Here is a 19,167-nt window from a genome sequence, read left to right as displayed (position 1 = left end):
ACAGATTTTTTTCCTTGTCAGCTCAGGGATTCGATCTTGCAACCTCTCGGTTACTAGTCCAACTCTCTAACCACTAGGCTACCTGCCGCCCCAATGTATGTGCAAAAAAGTATTTAGTCAGCCACCAATTGTGCAAGTTCTCCCACATAAAAATATGAGAGAGGCCTGTAATTTTCATCATAGGTACACTTCAACTATGACAGACAAAAAGAGAAAAAAAATGAATTTATTTGCAAATTATGGTGGAAATAAGTATTCTGGTCAATAACAAAAGTTGATCTCAATACTTTGTTATATACCCTTTGTTGGCAATGCAGAGGTCAAACGTTTTCAGTAAGTCTTCACAAGGTTTTCACACACTGTTGCTGGTATTTTGGCCCATTCCTCCATGTAGATCTCCTCTAGAGCAGTGATGTTTTGGGGCTGTTGCTGGGCAACACAGACTTTCAACTCCCTCCAAAGATTTTCTATGGGGTTGAGATCTGGAGACTGGCTAGGTCACTCCAGGACCTTGAAATGCTTCTTACGAAGCCACTCCTTTGTTGCCCGGGTGGTGTGTTTGGGATCATTGTCATGCTGAAAGACCCAGCCACATTTCATCTTCAATGCCCTTGCTGATGGAAGGAGGTTTTCACTCAAAATCTCACGATACATGGCCCCATTCATTCTTTTCTTTACACGGATCAGTCGTCCTGGTCCCTTTGCAGAAAAACAGCCCCAAAGCATGATGTTTCCACCCCCATGCTTCACAGTAGGTATTGTGTTCTTTGGATGCAACTCAGCATTCTTTGTCCTCCAAACACGACGAGTTGAGTTTTTACCAAAAAGTTATATTTTGGTTTCATCTGACCATATGACATTCTCCCAATCTTCTTCTGGATCATCCAAATGCTCTCTAGCAAACTTCAGATGGGCCTGGACATGTACTGGCTTAAGCAGGGGGACACGTCTGGCACTGCAGGATTTGAGTCCCTGGTGGCGTAGTGTGTTACTGATGGTAGACTTTGTTATTTGGTCCCAGCTCTCTGCAGGTCATTCACTAGGTCCCCTCATGTGGTTCTGGGATTTTTGCTCACTGTTCTTATGATCATTTTGATCCCACGGGGTGAGATCTTGTGTGGATCCCCAGATCGAGGGAGATTATCAGTGGTCTTGTATGTCTTCCATTTCCTAATAATTGCTCCCACAGTTGATTTCTTCAAACCAAGCTGCTAACCTATTGCAGATTCAGTCTTCCCAGCCTGGTGCAGGTCTACAATTTTGTTTCTGGTGTCCTTTGACAGCTCTTTGGTCTTGGCCATAGTGGAGTTTGGAGTGTGACTGTTTGAGGTTGTGGACAGGTGTCTTTTATACTGATAACAAGTTCAAACAGGTGCCATTAATACAGGTAACGAGTGGAGGACAGAGGAGCCTCTTAAAGAAGAAGTTACAGGTCTGTGAGAGCCAGAAATCTTGCTTGTTTGTAGGTGACCAAATACTTATTTTCCACCATAATTTGCTAATAAATTCATTAAAAATCCTACAATGTGATTTTCTGTTTGTTTTTTTCTAATTTTGTCTGTCATAGCTGAAGTGTACCTATGATGAAAATTACAGGCCTCATCTTTTCAAGTGGGGGAACTTGCACAAATGGTGGCTGACTAAATACTTTTTTGCCCTACTGTACTTATGTATGTTCAGTGCCTTCAGAAAGTATTCAGACACCTTCACTTTTTCAACATTTTGTTACATTACAGCCTTTTTCTAAAATGGATTAAAAAAATCTATTTGAATTCCCATTCAGTCGCTGACCGATAAATCTCCAGTCGTCGGTATTAGGCCTACTGATTGATCAACTTTTACTTGTGACAAAGTCAGCAAAGGACATCATTGCATTTGGAATGCATTTGCAGCCGAAATGGACTCAACCAGAAAAATGATATGACACAACTTAGCCACAACACCCAGTGGGCATGCGTGATGATGTAGCCCAGGGATGAACTCATCATTTTGTATTTTATTTGTTATGGATACCCATTAGCTGCTGCCAAGCCAGAATTAAGGCAGTTTATGCCGTTTTAAAACATTACAATACATTCACAGATTTCACAACACACTGTGTGCCCTCAGGCCACTTCTCCACCACTACCACATATCTACAGTACAAAAACCACGTGTACATGTATGTATAGTCCATTTGCATGCATGTGTGCATATGTTTGTGTTGCTTCACAGTCCCCACTGTTCCATAAGGTATATTTGTATCTGTTTTGAAATCAAATTTTACTGCTTGCATCAGTTACTTGATGTGGAATAGAGTTTCATGTAGTCATGACTCTATGTAGTACTGTGCGCCTCCCATAGTCTGTTCTGGACATGGAGAATGTGAAGAGACTCTGGTGGCATGTCTTGTGTGGTATCCATGGGTGTCTGAGCTGTGCACCAGTAGTTCAAACAGACCACTTGGTACATTCAACATCTCTCATTAATACAGGTGGTGATGAAGTTAATCTCTCCTCCACTTTCAGCCAGCAAAGATTGACATGCATATTATTATTAGCTCTCTGTGTACATCCAAGGACCGTAGTGGCTCCCAGCTCTGCGTACCCACACCCATCCCCAGTCTTTAATATGATATCTGGTGAGAGTCCCTAACAAAATCAATGGGGGCCCCCTTTCGGTAATTCAACCATGATTACTACAAGTATAAAACACGTTAGCTGACATGGGCTAATTGAATGACTGTCAGTGAAAAACTGCTGATCCACATCCACATTTCGAAATTGACCTTGTGTATTATACTATTCTAACTATCAACAGTAAGTTGAGACCCTGACTGAGTCCCCCCCCCAAAAAAATAAATAAATCCCTGTGCCAAATGGAACAAGACACTTTTAACCCGCATCGGCCCTGAGAGATGCACAGTGAGGAGTATCCTGAGTGAATAATTTCCGCTTGACACGACAGAAGGTTTTGGAGAGAGAGAGAGAGAGCGAGAGGCCCGCTCGGTGATCCATTTTAGAATAGCATGAGTGTGTGACTTGTTCACGGTGGAGGATTCACTTGCCTTCGTGCCACTTGCTGTAACCTAAAAAAAGCTACACTGGATGGAATTGTCTCAGTTGCAAGAACATGAGAATCACCAAAACACCCCACAACTGCACTATCATTCTGGACAAATGAGAGATGGGAATATTATGTGATCGGCTATGACAAGAGATCGCCCTGTTTATGGAAGTGTCCTCAAGCCATTTCTCAGCACAATGTGGTATAGGATATTCATGAATGATCAGACCATTAGACCTTCTTGCTGATATCATCTGTTTCAATGTGCCTATGGTCATCAATCAAAGCGTGTCGAATGACTTTATTGCCCTCGCCCCCCCCCCCCCCCCAAAAGGTACTTAAACGATATTACAACCATCATCGATAAAAGACCTGGCCTACTCACCACATTCTTATCGGCAGACTGAACAGCCTTGGTTTCCCAAATGACTGCCTCGCCTGGTTCACCAACTACTTCTCAGACAGAGTTCAGTATGTCAAATTGGAGGGCCTGTTGCCCGCACCTCTGGAAGTCTCTATGGGGGTGCCACAGGGTTCAATCCGCAGACCAACTCTTTTCTCTGTATACATCAATGATGTCACTCTTGCAACTGGTGATTCTCTGATCCATCTCTACGCAGACGACACCATTCTGTATACTCCTGGCCCTTCTTTGGACACAGTGTTAACTAACCTCCAGATGAGCTTCAATGCCATACTCTCCTTCCGTGGCCTCCAACTGCTCTTAAATACTAGTAAAACTAAATGCATGCTCTTCGACCGATCGCTGCCCGCACCTGCCCGCCCGTCTAGCATCACTACTCTGGATGGTTCTGACTTAGAATATGTAGACAACTACAAATACCTAGGTGTCTGGTTAGACTGTAAAATGCAGTCTATCACAGTGCCATCCGTTGTCACCAAAGCCCCATATACTACCCACCACAACGACCTGTATGCTCTCGTTGGCTCGCCCTCGCTTCATATTCATCGCCAAACCCACTGGCTCCAGGTCATCTATAAGTCTTTTCTAGGTAAAGACTTATAGATGAAAGCCCCGTCATATCTCAGCTCACTCGTCACCATAGCAGCACCAGCAGGTATATTTCACTGGTCACCCCCAAAGCCAATTCCTCCTTTGGCTGCCTTTCCTTCCAGTTCTCTGCTGCTAATGACTGGAACGAATTGCAAAAATCACTGAAGCTGGAGACTCCCTCACTAACTTTAAGCATCAGCTGTCAGAGCAGCTTACAGATCATTGCACCTGTATGTAGCCCATCTGTAAATAGCCCATCCAACTACCTCATCCCCATATTGTTATTATTATTATTTTTTGCTCCTTTGAACCCCAGTATCTCTACTTGCACATTAATCTTCTGCACATCGATCACTCCAGTGTTTAATTGATAAATTGTAATTAATTCACCACTACGGCCTATTTATTGCTTTACCACCCTAATCTTACCTCATTTACACACACTGTATATAGACTTATCTACTGTGTTATTGACTGTATGTTTGTTTATTCCATGTGTAACTCTGTGTTGTTGTTTGTATCCCACTGCTTTGCTGGTTAACCTGCTCAACATCTGCTCTGAAGACGAGCTCATGTCTGAAGGAGGGTTAAAAAAAATCACCCTGTTAAGAACTCTTTTTTTAATTGTACTTTTTATATATATTGACTTTCAATGTCGCAGGTCGCAGTTATAAATGATAACTTGTTCTCAACTAGCCTACCTGGTTAAATAAAGGTGGGGGGAAAAAAATAGCTAGAACCTCTCTTTTTTAATTAGGTTTACAGTATAAGGTAGAGAGATGCAGTGCCTCGGGACAGCCGGTATCCAGCTGGTTCATGTGTGTGGTAGGTTACAGGTACAGATACAGGCTACTAGCCTAGGGACTAGGTTTGCATTACCTCGCCCCCAGTCCATAGGCTATATTGCGCGCAGGAAGTATGTCTGATGCGCGAGATCGGTTTGTGTAATGGAGACCTGCCTTTCTCATAGCCTTTGGTGAAATGATGTTGAATTACGGAATTTATCTGCTGCTGGCGCACCTACTGCCAAGCATCCCACCATCACTTTCGTTTACAATGCACCACTTCTCTCTAAATCTCTTTCCTCCCTCCTGCTCTTTCTCTCTCCCTCCCTCTCTCAACCACACACACACACTCGCTAAAGCCCGCTTCATCTCTCTCTCGTTGGTTTCCTTCCCCTCTCTTTCTCTCAGCCTCCGATAATTCCTCATCCGAACCACAATCACGTAGGATAGCATAGAGCGAAAAAGAAAGGCTGTTTTGCAAACCAGGCAATGAAGAGTGGACTTCACCGGTTCCTTTGATGGTACTTTTTTACCACAGGCTACAAGTGAGATTTGTGCTTCGATTTTTCCCACTGGGCACAGACGTCAATTCAACGACTATTCCACGTTGGTTGAAAGTCATTTTAAAGAAATAACGTGGAAACAACATTGGTTCAACCAGTGTGTTCGAATGATGTCAGTTTAGGATGCTCATTACCTGTCATGACAACATATATTTTCCGACTGTTCTCCAATTTGTTATAACTCTCCGTCTTCCAGAGAACATTGAGGTTTCGAATTTGGATGATTTTTTTAAACCTGCTGCTCGAGTGTTGAGCCCGTAGTCCAAAAGACCATGCGGTCCGCGGACAGTGTGTCCGCATACATGAACAGTGAACTCAGAAAGTTGTGCAATGTCGAGCACTAGAAATTGTCGAGGAGTGAAAACGATGGATAATGAAACTATTTACGGGACATTTTATCAGGATAACTGGGAATAATCTGGACTGGAGATAAAGGAGTACCTTGGAGAAATTTGCACAATGTGCTGAATGTAAAATACAACTGTGTTTATTTAGAGATATAGTAGCCTACATATTTGTAAAGACTGCCTTTGCAATATTTCATATGTATATCGATGTTGTTACCGTTATTTAGATCGCAAATATGTTTGATTTCAGCATTCAGCAAGTTCAGTCATTTTATGCACCTTACCTACATATTTATCATCATGGCGCACTTACGCAACCTTATGCATTGGACCAGCCATAATCAGCACCCTCAGCAGTATCTTCACAACATCTCGCTCATAGTAGATGCGGAGACGATTCAAGTGGTCTACACTAAGGTTAGTCTACCGGGGAGATGGCGGCGGCGCTCGCCAGCTCCCTGATACGACAGAAACGTCAAGCAAGAGAGGCAAACAGCGAAAAGGTCGCTACTTCGAAACGGCGCACCAGCCCCAACAAAGATCCCCGCTCCTTGTGTGAGAGGCATATATTTACTGTCTTCAACAAAATTCGGTTCTGCAGCGGCAAGAAAAGACCAGTCCGCAGGAAGCCAGGTCAGTGACCTCAGAGCAGGGCTGCGTTCAGTACATTAAAACGTAATATAACGTTCAATTTAACGGAAACGGCGCTGTACTGTTACTGTTTAACGTCACTCATTGCTTCAAGATCACACCCTGCACATCCACTGAGCGGAGCAAACATATCTCAGTCTGTTCAATAATTTACAAGAACGTTTTGGGGAAACGTGTTGTTCAGTTCAAATCATTCCGCAAATTCAGAATTTGCTCAAATTGAGCTGTACGTTAAAAAAAAAATGTTTTATACAAAAACCATTATAACAATGATTTTTGTCCAAAGTAACAGTTAGCAAAATCAGGTAAATTGATAAACGCACACTTTGTTTAACCTCAATGTCAACTTGTTTTCACATTGCATTGTTGTTTTAAGCTGTACAGATAATGTATTTGAAATGTTTTCATTGTATTTTGAACGCTTTCAGACTGAGCATTTGAAATGTTACGAGTACTTTGGGGGTCAGGGAAAATGTATGGGAGTAAAAAGTACATATCTTTAGGAATTTAGTGGAGTACAAATAGAAGTTGTCAAAAATATAAATACTAATGTAAAGTACAGATACCGAAAAAAGTACAGACTTAAGTAGTACTTCAAAGTATTTTTTCTTTACACCACTGAGCATGCCACTATCAGAGTCAATTCAAACTATTTGCGTGTTCTTATGTTGGCATAATACATCATTTAAAAGAAGTCCATAACTGAACATTGATATACACAGTTGAAGCAACCTCTCTCCCCTCTTCATTTCACCTGGGGGGGACATCCGAGTTTTTAAATCCATGTAGGATACTGGTCAAGTGAGTTACAACAGCAATGCACCAAGGGCTATTTAGTCTGGTTGTCTACGGGTAAATGTTTATTAGTTAAGGGGTTGCTGCACTGAGTGCCCTTAAAACAACAAAAACAAAAAACATGAAAAAAACACATTTTTCACAAATCACGTGAAAAATGTCACGTGAAAACAAAAAATGCATGGACCAGACATGGTTTTCGGACACATGAAGTTTTACATGGATTTTTAACATGACTCAGACTAGTGGTTTTCCAACATTTCACATGTGATATTCTAAACCAGCATGTGCTTTTGAAACTGGCGGGATTAGATCCCAGGTCTCCCATGGGAGAAGCCAATGTCTTGACCATGCATATTTATTATAAATTTCTCTCAATCTCAGATATTGACTGTTCAATTCAAAATAGGGCTGTCAATTATTTATATTTTTTTACGTGACTATCATTCATGTGATGACATGCTATTTATCGAATAATTAACTATATTTAATTATTACGTAATTTAAATTAATCATGTAACAATTAACTAATTAGTATCTTGGGGCACCATGGGAAAAGTTTGTTTAATGAGTTACCGTTTCCCGAATTAACGCAAGAATATATCGGAATATCTTGATATCATTACAGTCAATAATTAATCATTTCCTCATTTCAGTCTCATTCTGAATGTCGTTGACCTCGTAAATCTGCACGAACCCTAGCCTAAATCATGAATAAGCGAAGCACAAATTGGCTTAATTATTTATTTACTAACTAACTAAATAATCATGCAGAATTACATAAACACACACACTATTGTAGCCTGTTTATTAAATGTAACAAAAACCAATGGACAGCTAACAATAACAGAAGCTAAAAATGGCTAGCTAGGCTGAAATGGGAGGCTAATAATAGAGTGGATAGCTCAGAAGTAAGAAATAATTATTTTTATGCTCAGGTAGGTAGGCTATGTAACCTTTTTTATAGAAAAAAAGGTTTATAGAATGCAACACATTAACACCTTTTGACATGTGAGGAGAATAACACTATTTCACCCCCACATTTGAACTTACAATTGGTTGTGACATTTCTTACATATGGAACTGCAAATGTGATTTTCATGTGATTTGTTTTTCAATTCACATGTAAGGTGAAAACACGCTATTCTCCTCACGTGAAAAGGTGTTGTTAACATGTAATCTATCAAATCAAATCAAATCAAATTTATTTGTCACATACACATGGTTAGCAGATGTTAATGCGAGTGTAGCGAAATGCTTGTGCTTCTAGTTCCGACAATGCAGTAATAACGAACAAGTAATCTAACTAACAATTCCAAAAAAAACTACTGTCTTATACACAGTGTAAGGGGATAAAGAATATGTACATAAGGATATATGAATGAGTGATGGTACAGAGCAGCATAGGCAAGATACAGTAGATGATATCGAGTACAGTATATACATATGAGATGAGTATGTAAACCAAGTGGCATAGTTAAAGTGGCTAGTGATACATGTATTACATAAGGATGCAGTCGATGATATAGAGTACAGTATCTACGTATGCATATGAGATGAATAATGTAGGGTAAGTAACATTATATAAGGTAGCATTGTTTAAAGTGGCTAGTGATATATTTACATCATTTCCCATCAATTCCCATGATTAAAGTGGCTGGAGTAGAGTCAGTGGCATTGACAGTGTGTTGGCAGTAGCCACTCAATGTTAGTGGTGGCTGTTTAACAGTCTGATGGCCTTGAGATAGAAGCTGTTTTTCAGTCTCTCGGTCCCAGCTTTGATGCACCTGTACTGACCTCGCCTTCTGGATGACAGCGGGGTGAACAGGCAGTGGCTCGGGTGGTTGACGTCCTTGATGATCTTTATGGCCTTCCTGTAGCATCGGGTGGTGTAGGTGTCCTGGAGGGCAGGTAGTTTGCCCCCGGTGATGCGTTGTGCAGACCTCACTACCCTCTGGAGAGCCTTACGGTTGAGGGCGGTGCAGTTGCCATACCAGGCGGTGATACAGCCCACCAGGATGCTCTCGATTGTGCATCTGTAGAAGTTTGTGAGTGCTTTTGGTGACAAGCCGAATTTCTTCAGCCTCCTGAGGTTGAAGAGGCGCTGCTGCGCCTTCTTCACGATGCTGTCTGTGTAAGTGGACCAATTCAGTTTGTCTGTGATGTGTATGCCGAGGAACTTAAAACTTGCTACCCTCTCCACTACTGTTCCATCGATGTGGATGGGGGGGTGTTCCCTCTGCTGTTTCCTGAAGTCCACAATCATCTCCTTAGTTTTGTTGACGTTGAGTGTGAGGTTATTTTCCTGACACCACACTCCGAGGGCCCTCACCTCCTCCCTGTAGGCCGTCTCGTCGTTGTTGGTAATCAAGCCTACCACTGTTGTGTCGTCCGCAAACTTGATGATTGAGTTGGAGGCGTGCGTGGCCACGCAGTCGTGGGTGAACAGGGAGTACAGGAGAGGGCTCAGAACGCACCCTTGTGGGGCCCCAGTGTTGAGGATCAGCGGGGAGGAGATGTTGTTGCCTACCCTCACCACCTGGGGGCGGCCCGTCAGGAAGTCCAGTACCCAGTTGCACAGGGCGGGGTCGAGACCCAGGGTCTCGAGCTTGATGACGAGCTTGGAGGGTACTATGGTGTTGAATGCCGAGCTGTAGTCGATGAACAGCATTCTCACATAGGTATTCCTCTTGTCCAGATGGGTTAGGGCAGTGTGCAGTGTGGTTGAGATTGCATCGTCTGTGGACCTATTTGGGCGGTAAGCAAATTGGAGTGGGTCAAGGGTGTCAGGTAGGGTGGAGGTGATATGGTCCTTGACTAGTCTCTCAAAGTACTTCATGATGACGGATGTGAGTGCTACGGGGCGGTAGTCGTTTAGCTCAGTTACCTTAGCTTTCTTGGGAACAGGAACAATGGTGGCCCTCTTGAAGCATGTGGGAACAGCAGACTGGTATAGGGATTGGTTGAATATGTCCGTAAACACACCGGCCAGCTGGTCTGCGCATGCTCTGAGGGCGCGGCTGGGGATGCCGTCTGGGCCTGCAGCCTTGCGAGGGTTAACACGTTTAAATGTCTTACTCACTTCGGCTGCAGTGAAGGAGAGACCGCATGTTTTCGTTGCAGGCCGTGTCAGTGGCACTGTATTGTCCTCAAAGCGGGCAAAAAAGTTGTTTAGTCTGCCTGGGAGCAAGACATCCTGGTCCGTGACTGGGCTGAGTTTCTTCCTGTAGTCCGTGATTGACTGTAGACCCTGCCACATGCCTCTTGTGTCTGAGCCGTTGAATTGAGATTCTACTTTGTCTCTGTACTGGCGCTTAGCTTGTTTGATAGCCTTGCGGAGGGAATAGCTGCACTGTTTGTATTCAGTCATGTTACCAGACACCTTGCCCTGATTAAAAGCAGTGGTTCTCGCCTTCAGTTCCACACGAATGCTGCCATCAATCCACGGTTTCTGGTTGGGGAATGTTTTAATCGTTGCTATGGGAACGACATCTTCAACGCACATTCTAATGAACTCGCACACCGAATCAGCGTATTCGTCAATGTTGTTGGCTGACGCAATACGAAACATCTCCCAGTCCACGTGATGGAAGCAGTCTTGGAGTGTGGAGTCAGCTTGGTCGGACCAGCGTTGGACAGACCTCAGCGTGGGAGCTTCTTGTTTTAGTTTCTGTCTGTAGGCAGGGATCAACAAAATGGAGTCGTGGTCAGCTTTTCCGAAAGGGGGGCGGGGCAGGGCCTTATATGCGTCGCGGAAGTTAGAGTAACAATGATCCAGGGTCTTTCCACCCCTGGTTGCGCAATCGATATGCTGATAAAATTTAGGGAGTCTTGTTTTCAGATTAGCCTTGTTAAAATCCCCAGCTACAATGAATGCAGCCTCCGGATAAATCGTTTCCAGTTTGCAGAGAGTTAAATAAAGTTCGTTCAGAGCCATCGATGTGTCTGCTTGGGGGGGGATATATACGGCTGTGATTATAATCGAAGAGAATTCTCTTGGTAGATAATGCGGTCTACATTTGATTGTGAGGAATTCTAAATCAGGTGAACAGAAGGATTTGAGTTCCTGTATGTTTCTTTCATCACACCATGTCACGTTGGCCATAAGGCATACGCCCCCGCCCCTCTTCTTACCAGAAAGATGTTCGTTTCTGTCCGCGCGATGCGTGGAGAAACCCGCTGGCTGCACCGCTTCGGATTGCGTCTCACCAGTGAGCCACGTTTCCGTGAAACAGAGAACGTTACAGTCTCTGATGTCCCTCTGGAATGCTACCCTTGCTCGGATTTCATCAACCTTGTTGTCAAGAGACTGGACATTGGCAAGAAGAATGCTAGGGAGTGGTGCACGATGTGCCCGTCTCCGGAGTCTGACCAGAAGACCGCTTCGTTTCCCTCTTTTTCTGAGTCGTTTTTTTGGGTCGCTGCATGGGAACCATCCCGTGGCGCTGGTTGTAAGCAGAACACAGGATCCGCATCGCGAAAAACATATTCTTGGTCGTACTGGTGGTGAGTTGACGCTGATCTTATATTCAGTAGTTCTTCTCGGCTGTATGTGATGAAACCTAAGATGACCTGGGGTACTAGTGTAAGAAATAACACGTAAAAAAACAAAAAACTGCATAGTTTCCTAGGAACGCGAAGCGAGGCGGCCATCTCTGTCGGCACCGGAAGTTTAATACATGTGAAAATATAGTTTCACATATGAAATCTAAGCTCAACATCTGAAAACATACATTTATCATGTGAAAATGTGATTTTCACATGTTGTTGTTGTGCGGGTTCCTCCAGTACTTGAAGTGAAGGAAGGCACACTAATGAACCAGTACTTGAAGTGAAGGAAGGCACACTAATGAACTGGACCAGAGCTATTAGTGTTCAGGGTAAGGTGAAGCATTTTTTGGTGACGAATGCTTTATTGATCCACCCATGGGCCAATTCTCACAGTTAGGCTACAAGTTAGTCAGAGGTCTGAGAGTATCATATCTGTCACCGATGGATAAGAAGAGGTGGACCACACATGTCTGCATCATATTTAACATATCTCTCCACCTTTCAGGGTTTCTATCATCCACTGGGTCCACCTCATCATCAGCATTTAACTGGCACACCGACTTGCTCTAAATAGTGCTGTATTTTAGTCTTTTTATGTCTCTTCCTGCATAATTTGGGTGTTAGGCGGCTGTAGTGCCAAGTTTATCTGTCCCATATTGTGTGCCCAGTTCATGATCTGGAGGTGGCATCTTCGACCGTTTATTTTTCAGTTCAGTTTTGACCCACCAACTGAAACCTTTTTTTTCATCTACAAGACTGGGAGATGGTTTAGATGGTTTTCCACTGATTAGTGTTATGTTGGTATCTGCATGCTCTGAATGCCCTTAGTACAATTAGCTGTTGTTTTCCCTGGTCAGCCCCTAGTCATTCAAATGGGTACTGAGGGTATGAGGGCATGGCATTCAAGTGTTTTGGTGCCTAAGTGTCACGTTCTGACCTTTATTTCCTTTGTTCTGTCATTGTTTGGTATGGTCAGGGCGTGAGTTGGGGTGGGCAGTCTATGTTTGTTTTTCTATGATTTGGGTATTTCTATGTTTCGGCCTAGTATGGTTCTCAATCAGAGGCAGGTGTCATTAGTTGTCTCTGATTGAGAATCATACTTAGGTAGCCTGGGTTTCACTGTGTGTTTGTGGGTGATTGTTCCTGTCTCTGTGTTTGCACCAGATAGGGCTGTTTTGGGTTTTCACGTTTCTTGTTTTTTGTTAGTTTGTTCATGTGAAGTGATTTATTAAAACATGAATCAAAATAACCACGCTGCACTTTGGTCCGCCTCTCCGTCAATGGAAGAAATCCCTTACACTAAGTGACCTGGGCCGTGGTCATTGCAATGGAAATCTAAAATGAGCTATTCTTATTGGACACATTCAGGTAGTCCCTCCCTGTTTCAGTCCATTTTATTCTGTTTGGTGCTTAATAAACACGACCCAAGCAGCTAGCTAACTCTTATCCCTGTTGTTATATTGCAGAGCCTCAGCTGAAGGGCATTGTGACTCGACTGTTCAGCGAGCAGGGCTTCTACCTGCAGATGAAGCCGGATGGCACTATAAATGGGACCAAGGACGAGAACAGCGACTACAGTGAGTTTATATGACACACATTACAGATCCCAACATGCACATCTCCTATCATACAATCTGAAAGTACAATACACTTTTTCCTGGTGAGGTCATGTGGGTCTGAAAAAATGCCTAGCCCTTACGATGACAAATGCCATTTCATCATGACAGTGTACATGGATGTTGACACACCACAATCTAGAATTCCACAGATATCACCTGTGCAAGCCTCAACACTCAACACACACCCACTCAACGGTCAGGCCAGGAGCATTCCTGTCCATCTGTCTGGTGGGAAGGGGATCTGTCCCCTCCTTGACTTACATGCAGTACCAGCCTAGAGGTACACATGTTACGTGCATGCACACCATGATTTGTGTTCCTTGTGCGTGCACACACACACACTAAAGTGATAGTTTAATAGATGCAGGAGTCACTTGATAGAGTTGAAGTCCAGAGCAAAGTGTTGGCCCTATAAGTCACTTTTATCCAAAGCGACTTACAGTGCTTGCATACATTTTTTGTATGGTGGGTGGTCCCACCTATCGAACCCACTATCCTGGCATTGCAAGTGCCGGACTCTACCAACTGAGCCACAGGGGGCCACTCATCCAACCTGTGTGCTCTTGGAGTGAGGCACAACATGTTGCCAAGGACAGAATGAAGTGGAGGGAGCTCTTTGTTTCTCAATAGAGATGAAGAGTATTAAGTAAGTAGTTAACCTGTGCTTGGTCAATTCACACTACGACTATTTCCCTATCTATGTCATAGCAGAGTGTGTGTGTTAGCGCTGCAGCACACACTGTATTGCAGGGGCGAGATTACCTACTGTACCTGGCGGTTGTGAAATGGCAGAGAAGAGTGGGCGGCGGCAGCCGCAGTTCCCACAGTAACTCAATTCGCAACTCTGCTGAACAAGAAAATTAAAGGCAAACTTCCTCCACCCTTCTTCACTGCTGTATCCAGCTGGAGAGAAGAAGAAGGCCTCTCATTGTATCAGAACGAAAATATCATATCATATGATTCTCCAGAGCTTCAGGGGAAGGAGAATAGAAGAATCAACAGCTGGCAAGATGTTAAACGTATTTATTTCACATCTCCTACTCATATTAAAGAGAGAGAGCTCATTGGGTTTACTTCTGGCTTCTCTATCTATCAGAAGAGAGGAGAGGAGAGAAGAGGAGAGGAAAGCTGATAAGATGAGGATGGGAGAGGAGGGGGAAAAGATGGGTAAAATATAAGAGGAGGAAAAGAGGGCTGAGGAGAAGAGGGGCAAGGAGAGGTTGGAGACGGACCCAAAAACGATCTTGTTTCCCGGCCAAAACGAGTCGCCTGCCCAGTTGTGCTCTTTCAGGCTGGATGGATGGTGGGTACAGTACAGTATGTGTTTTCGTGGATTGAGAGAAGATCAATGCCTGGTGAGCTGTGTAGCCGGAGGGCTCCTTCTTCATACAGGAGCTCAGTTGCACCCACTCATGATGCTGGAGTATTTTTGCATCCCCTCCTTATCCCTTTTGTATTTGTGTCCTTGCGGATTATTTCACCTATCCCTCTCTGTTAAAAAAGTCAAACTTTTTTCTTCCTAGCCCATATCAAAGCATCCCGAAAGGCTTAGTGTTATGTGATCCTTGAATGATCGTCAAAGCTCTTATTTGTGAGTTTTGGCATTATGGAGCTCCAAGGCTGGCGTTAATGAGGTTCATCGGCTGCCCGAATTACCGTACAGTGTTTTTTTTTTCCTGGGCTTTAGCTCAGAATCCAGGAAGCAGTGGTGAGAAATGCTGCCAGGTCTTAGGATGGTTTTAAGGATATGATATGAAAATCTGGGATTGGTAAATCCTTTTTTGAACCTTTAATAGATGATTTGATACATAGCCATTAATTATTAAAAAAATATAATTGATAAATGCCTCATGAGCTTAGTTCAACTGTCAACTTAAGTATAAGCTTTCTTAACTCCATTGTTTGTAAACAATGTAATTGTAAACAAACACTGTATAGCTTAAAATGATTATGGCCTGGACTCTATCCATAGCACAGCACTTTGGACAGCTGACAATTCCGTTTTCAATGGAGGCACATATCATGGGATCATAACTAATACACAAATATCATGATATTATCTTAAGGTGCAAGATTACATTTAAACATTTAAAATTTGTGTAAAACATTTGAAGGATTGTGAGTCTAGTAATTGTTTTATTTTCTAAAGTCTAGCAACCCAGTTGCGAGCAGGCATGCCAGCTACAGGTAATTACCAAAATAGGGGAAACACTTAAATGTAAATGATGAGTAAATGATGGATACAAAGTACACCGAGTGTACAAAACATGAGGAACACCTTCCTAATACTGAGTTGCACTCATTTTTGCCCTCAGAACAGCCTCAATTTCGTCAGACATGGACTCTACAAGCTGTCTTCCACAGGGATGCTGGCCCATGTTGGCTCCAGTGCTTCCAGCAGTTGTGTCGAGTTGGCTGGATATCCTTTGCGAGGTGGACCATTCTTGATACAGTGTTGCAGCTCTTGACACACTCAAATCGGTGCGCCTGGCATCTACTACCATACCCTGTTCAAAGGCACTTAAATATTTTGTCTTGCCCATTCACCCACTGAATGGCACCCATACACAATCCACGTCTCAATTGTCTCAAGGCTTAAACGTCCTTCTTTAACATGTCTCCTCCCTTCATCTACACTGAATTAAGTGGATTTAACAAGTGACATCAATAAGCTCCTAATGTTCCTAATGTTTTGTATACTCAGTGTATATTGAAAGCAGGTGCTTCCACACAGGTGTGGTTCCTGAGTTAATTAAGCAATTAACATCCCATCATGCTTAGGCTCATGTATAAAAATGTTGGGCAGGCCATTATTTTGGCTACAATGGCTATATTCCCATAGGATGACTATTTCCCCATCCAGAGGGCATGATTGGTCATTGAATGGTTTGATGAGCTTAAAAACGATGTAAACCTTATGCCACGGCCCTCTCAGTCACCAGATCTCAACCCAATTGAACACTTGTGGGAGATTCTGGAGCGGCACCTGAGACAGTGTTATCCATCAACAAAATACCAAATGATGGAATTTCTCTTGGAAGAATGGTGTCACATCCCTCCAGACACTTGTAGAATCTATGCCAAGGTGCATTGAAGCTGTTCTGGCTCGCTCTACTAAGACACTTTATGTTGGTGTCTCCTTTTTGGCAGTTAGCTGTAGTTAGACAAACTACTATAACTTGATTGATAGCATGACATGACATGGTAACTAGTTATGAGGTTGGGAGATTGGGAACCTATCTAGCTGGCTAGCTAAAGCCAACTTCATAAAATGATAGGGGCTAGTATTATCACCGGCAGCTAAAATCAAATCAAACGCTGTGTGTGTGACTCTATACTCTCTCCCCTCCTCCACTTGCCTATGGGCATGACGCCCCCGCACAGAGTACACACACATGTACACATTTGTTCAGTCTCTTTATCCCACACATACACTCACACTGACTCCACTTCACTCTCCGTCATGCATTTCTTTTGATCCACCCCCATCGTGCTTAAACATCCAAACACATGCATGCACAGTCACACGCACACACACATCATTTCTGGGCTCTTGCTTCGCTGCTCCCCTGGTCTCTTTTCTGCCTACAAAGGTAATTTGTTGGCCAACCAAGGAGCCTGTCGATTTTCACTGAGTGAAATTGAATCAGTGCATCTGACAAGGGAGTGTTGGCACATTTCCCCCATACCCCTGAGGTTCTTATTTGATTCGCTTATTACCTTTTCCCTTATTCCCTCAAAGATCCACCATAGACCACTTTCCTTCCACAGCCTACCTTATTCAATAGAATGACTGGTTTTCTAAACAGTCAACACTCTTCCCAAATGTGAAAGTCACAGTGCTGTGATGTTGCTCTACTGCTGTACTGTATTTAAATAGTAAGGTGGGTAGGACTAAACTGTGACCTTTATTATACCTGTGTTCGTTCTCCCTTCCTGTCTTTCTGTCTCCCTTTCTCTGTCTCTTTCTCCATGTATCTCTCTTTTTTTCCTCCCCCTGTCTCTCTCTCCCTCCTCTCTCTCCTCAGCTCTGTTTAACCTCATCCCAGTGGGGCTGCGGGTGGTAGCCATCCAGGGGGTGAAGGCCGGCCTCTACGCAGCCATGAATGGAGAGGGCTTCCTCTACACCTCAGTAAGTCCTGCCTCTGCTACTCTAAAACTTGACTGACTCCGAGTGTGTTTTTTGTGTGTGATTATATTCTAGATATATTAAAACTTGTTCTAGAAAAACTCTTTAGTAACTGGTACTTTTGTTGTACTGGATAATACGGACTTAGTACTGTGGACCAAGTCAGTTTAGATTCCCTGTAGGTCTGCATTTGAACAGGTCTGCATTTGTTTGTCTCAAATGGCACCCTATTCCCTACATACACTCTAAGAAAAAAGGGTTCCAAAAGCGTTTTGAGGCTGTCCCCATAGGATAAGCCTTTTTGGTTCCAGGTAGATCCCTCTCCAAAAGGGGTTCTTCAAATGGTTCTCCTATGGGGACAGCCAAATAACCCTTTTTGGTTCTAGATAGCACCCATAGGGCTCTGGTCGAAAGTAGTGCACTGTATAGGGATGCAACCTTTTTCTCTTCTGTTATTTATGGATAATAGCTATTTAGTGTCTGCCTCAGTGAAGTCCTATTCTCTTTCCATCCCTCACTTCTATCCGTTCCCTCCTCTTCTTCCTTCCTTTCCATCCCTCCTCTTCTCATGTTCCCTATTTCTCCACCTCTGTTACCTTTTCTACCTCCCGTCCGGTGATATATAATCCTCTCTTCAGGTCCCACATTCATCAAGTGTCCCAGAGTAGGAATGCCGATCTATGATCAGTTTTGCTTTTAGATCATAAGGAGTCAGATTATTATGGACAGGGAGAACCTGATCCTAGATCAGCACTCCTACTCTGAAATGCTTGATAAATACTGGCCCATATTTTCCCAGTTTGTTTTTGGGTCATCCTCTGGGGACCATGAGAAATAGTACAGTACACACACATAACAACCACTCTCCAAATGGAGATTTTATGAATGCTCTCTGACCATAATACACTCACTGCGTAATACACTCACTAAACAGATGTTTCCTACATGTTTGGAAAATACCATTACCCCCCTTATTTTGGAGCACTATATTGTATCTTGGGACCATGCTTATAGAGAGGGGAGGGGGGTACTTTATTTCTTGGGTATTCTTCTGGCCAAGATCAACAGCAGATTTCAAAGGGGAAGGACAAATCCTTAAAGAATGGAATTGCAGAGGTTGGAGCCATTCGTTTGTTTGACATCCCAACATAAAGCACAGTCTCACTACACTCTTAGAAAAAAAGGGTTCCAAAAGGGTTCTTAGGCTGTCCCCATAAGAGAACCCTTTTTGGTTCCAGGTAGAACCCTCTGTGTAAAGGGTTCTACATGGAACCATAAGGGTTCTGCCTGGAACCAAAAAGTGTTCTTCAATGGTGCTATGGGGACAGCCGAAGAACCCTTTTAGGTTCTAGATAGCACCTTCTAAGAGTGTACAACAGGCCTCTTAGCAGTTATATCTCTGTGTGGCTCTTAGAGAAGGGAAGAGTGGGGCCACTGACTTTGTATGTCGCTGTGCTGTGGGTCCATCCGTAATAAGTTATTGATGCCTCCATCTATGAAAGTTTAAAATGCAATTCTTGATTTTCTATATGCAGAGAAGGGGGGTGGGGGGTTCTTTCATTGTCAACAAGCAACCATTATTTTATGATCAAACCACTGTCATTGGTCTACTCCACCGTCAGTGTTTTCTCAGATCAAGGTCAAACATGTTTTTTTGAGTTGCCCAC

At 43.3% G+C, this 19,167-nt stretch overlaps 1 protein-coding gene across 7 annotated transcripts in view; it reads left to right on the top strand.

The window, feature by feature from the left end:
* Nucleotides 1-19,167, top strand: part of LOC109906289 (fibroblast growth factor 12) — a 140,414-nt gene that overhangs the window by 105,419 nt on the left and 15,828 nt on the right. For 3 of the 7 annotated variants that reach the window (XM_020503915.2, XM_020503914.2, XM_031790340.1), the window contains exons 2-3: nucleotides 13,219-13,329; nucleotides 17,400-17,503. In XM_020503915.2, the coding sequence (XP_020359504.1) occupies nucleotides 13,219-13,329; nucleotides 17,400-17,503 (215 nt within the window). Of the gene's footprint in view, nucleotides 1-5,123; nucleotides 6,389-13,218; nucleotides 13,330-13,510; nucleotides 13,652-17,399; nucleotides 17,504-19,167 lie in introns of those variants that run through there. The other 4 variants (XM_031790335.1, XM_031790336.1, XM_031790334.1 and 1 more) reach the window with 3 other exon arrangements.

The sequence above is a fragment of the Oncorhynchus kisutch genome, linkage group LG15 (genome assembly GCF_002021735.2).
Source record: "Oncorhynchus kisutch isolate 150728-3 linkage group LG15, Okis_V2, whole genome shotgun sequence".
NCBI lineage: Eukaryota > Metazoa > Chordata > Actinopteri > Salmoniformes > Salmonidae > Oncorhynchus > Oncorhynchus kisutch.
Note: the sequence above shows the minus strand (reverse complement) of the source record. Positions and strands in the feature narration are given on the sequence as shown.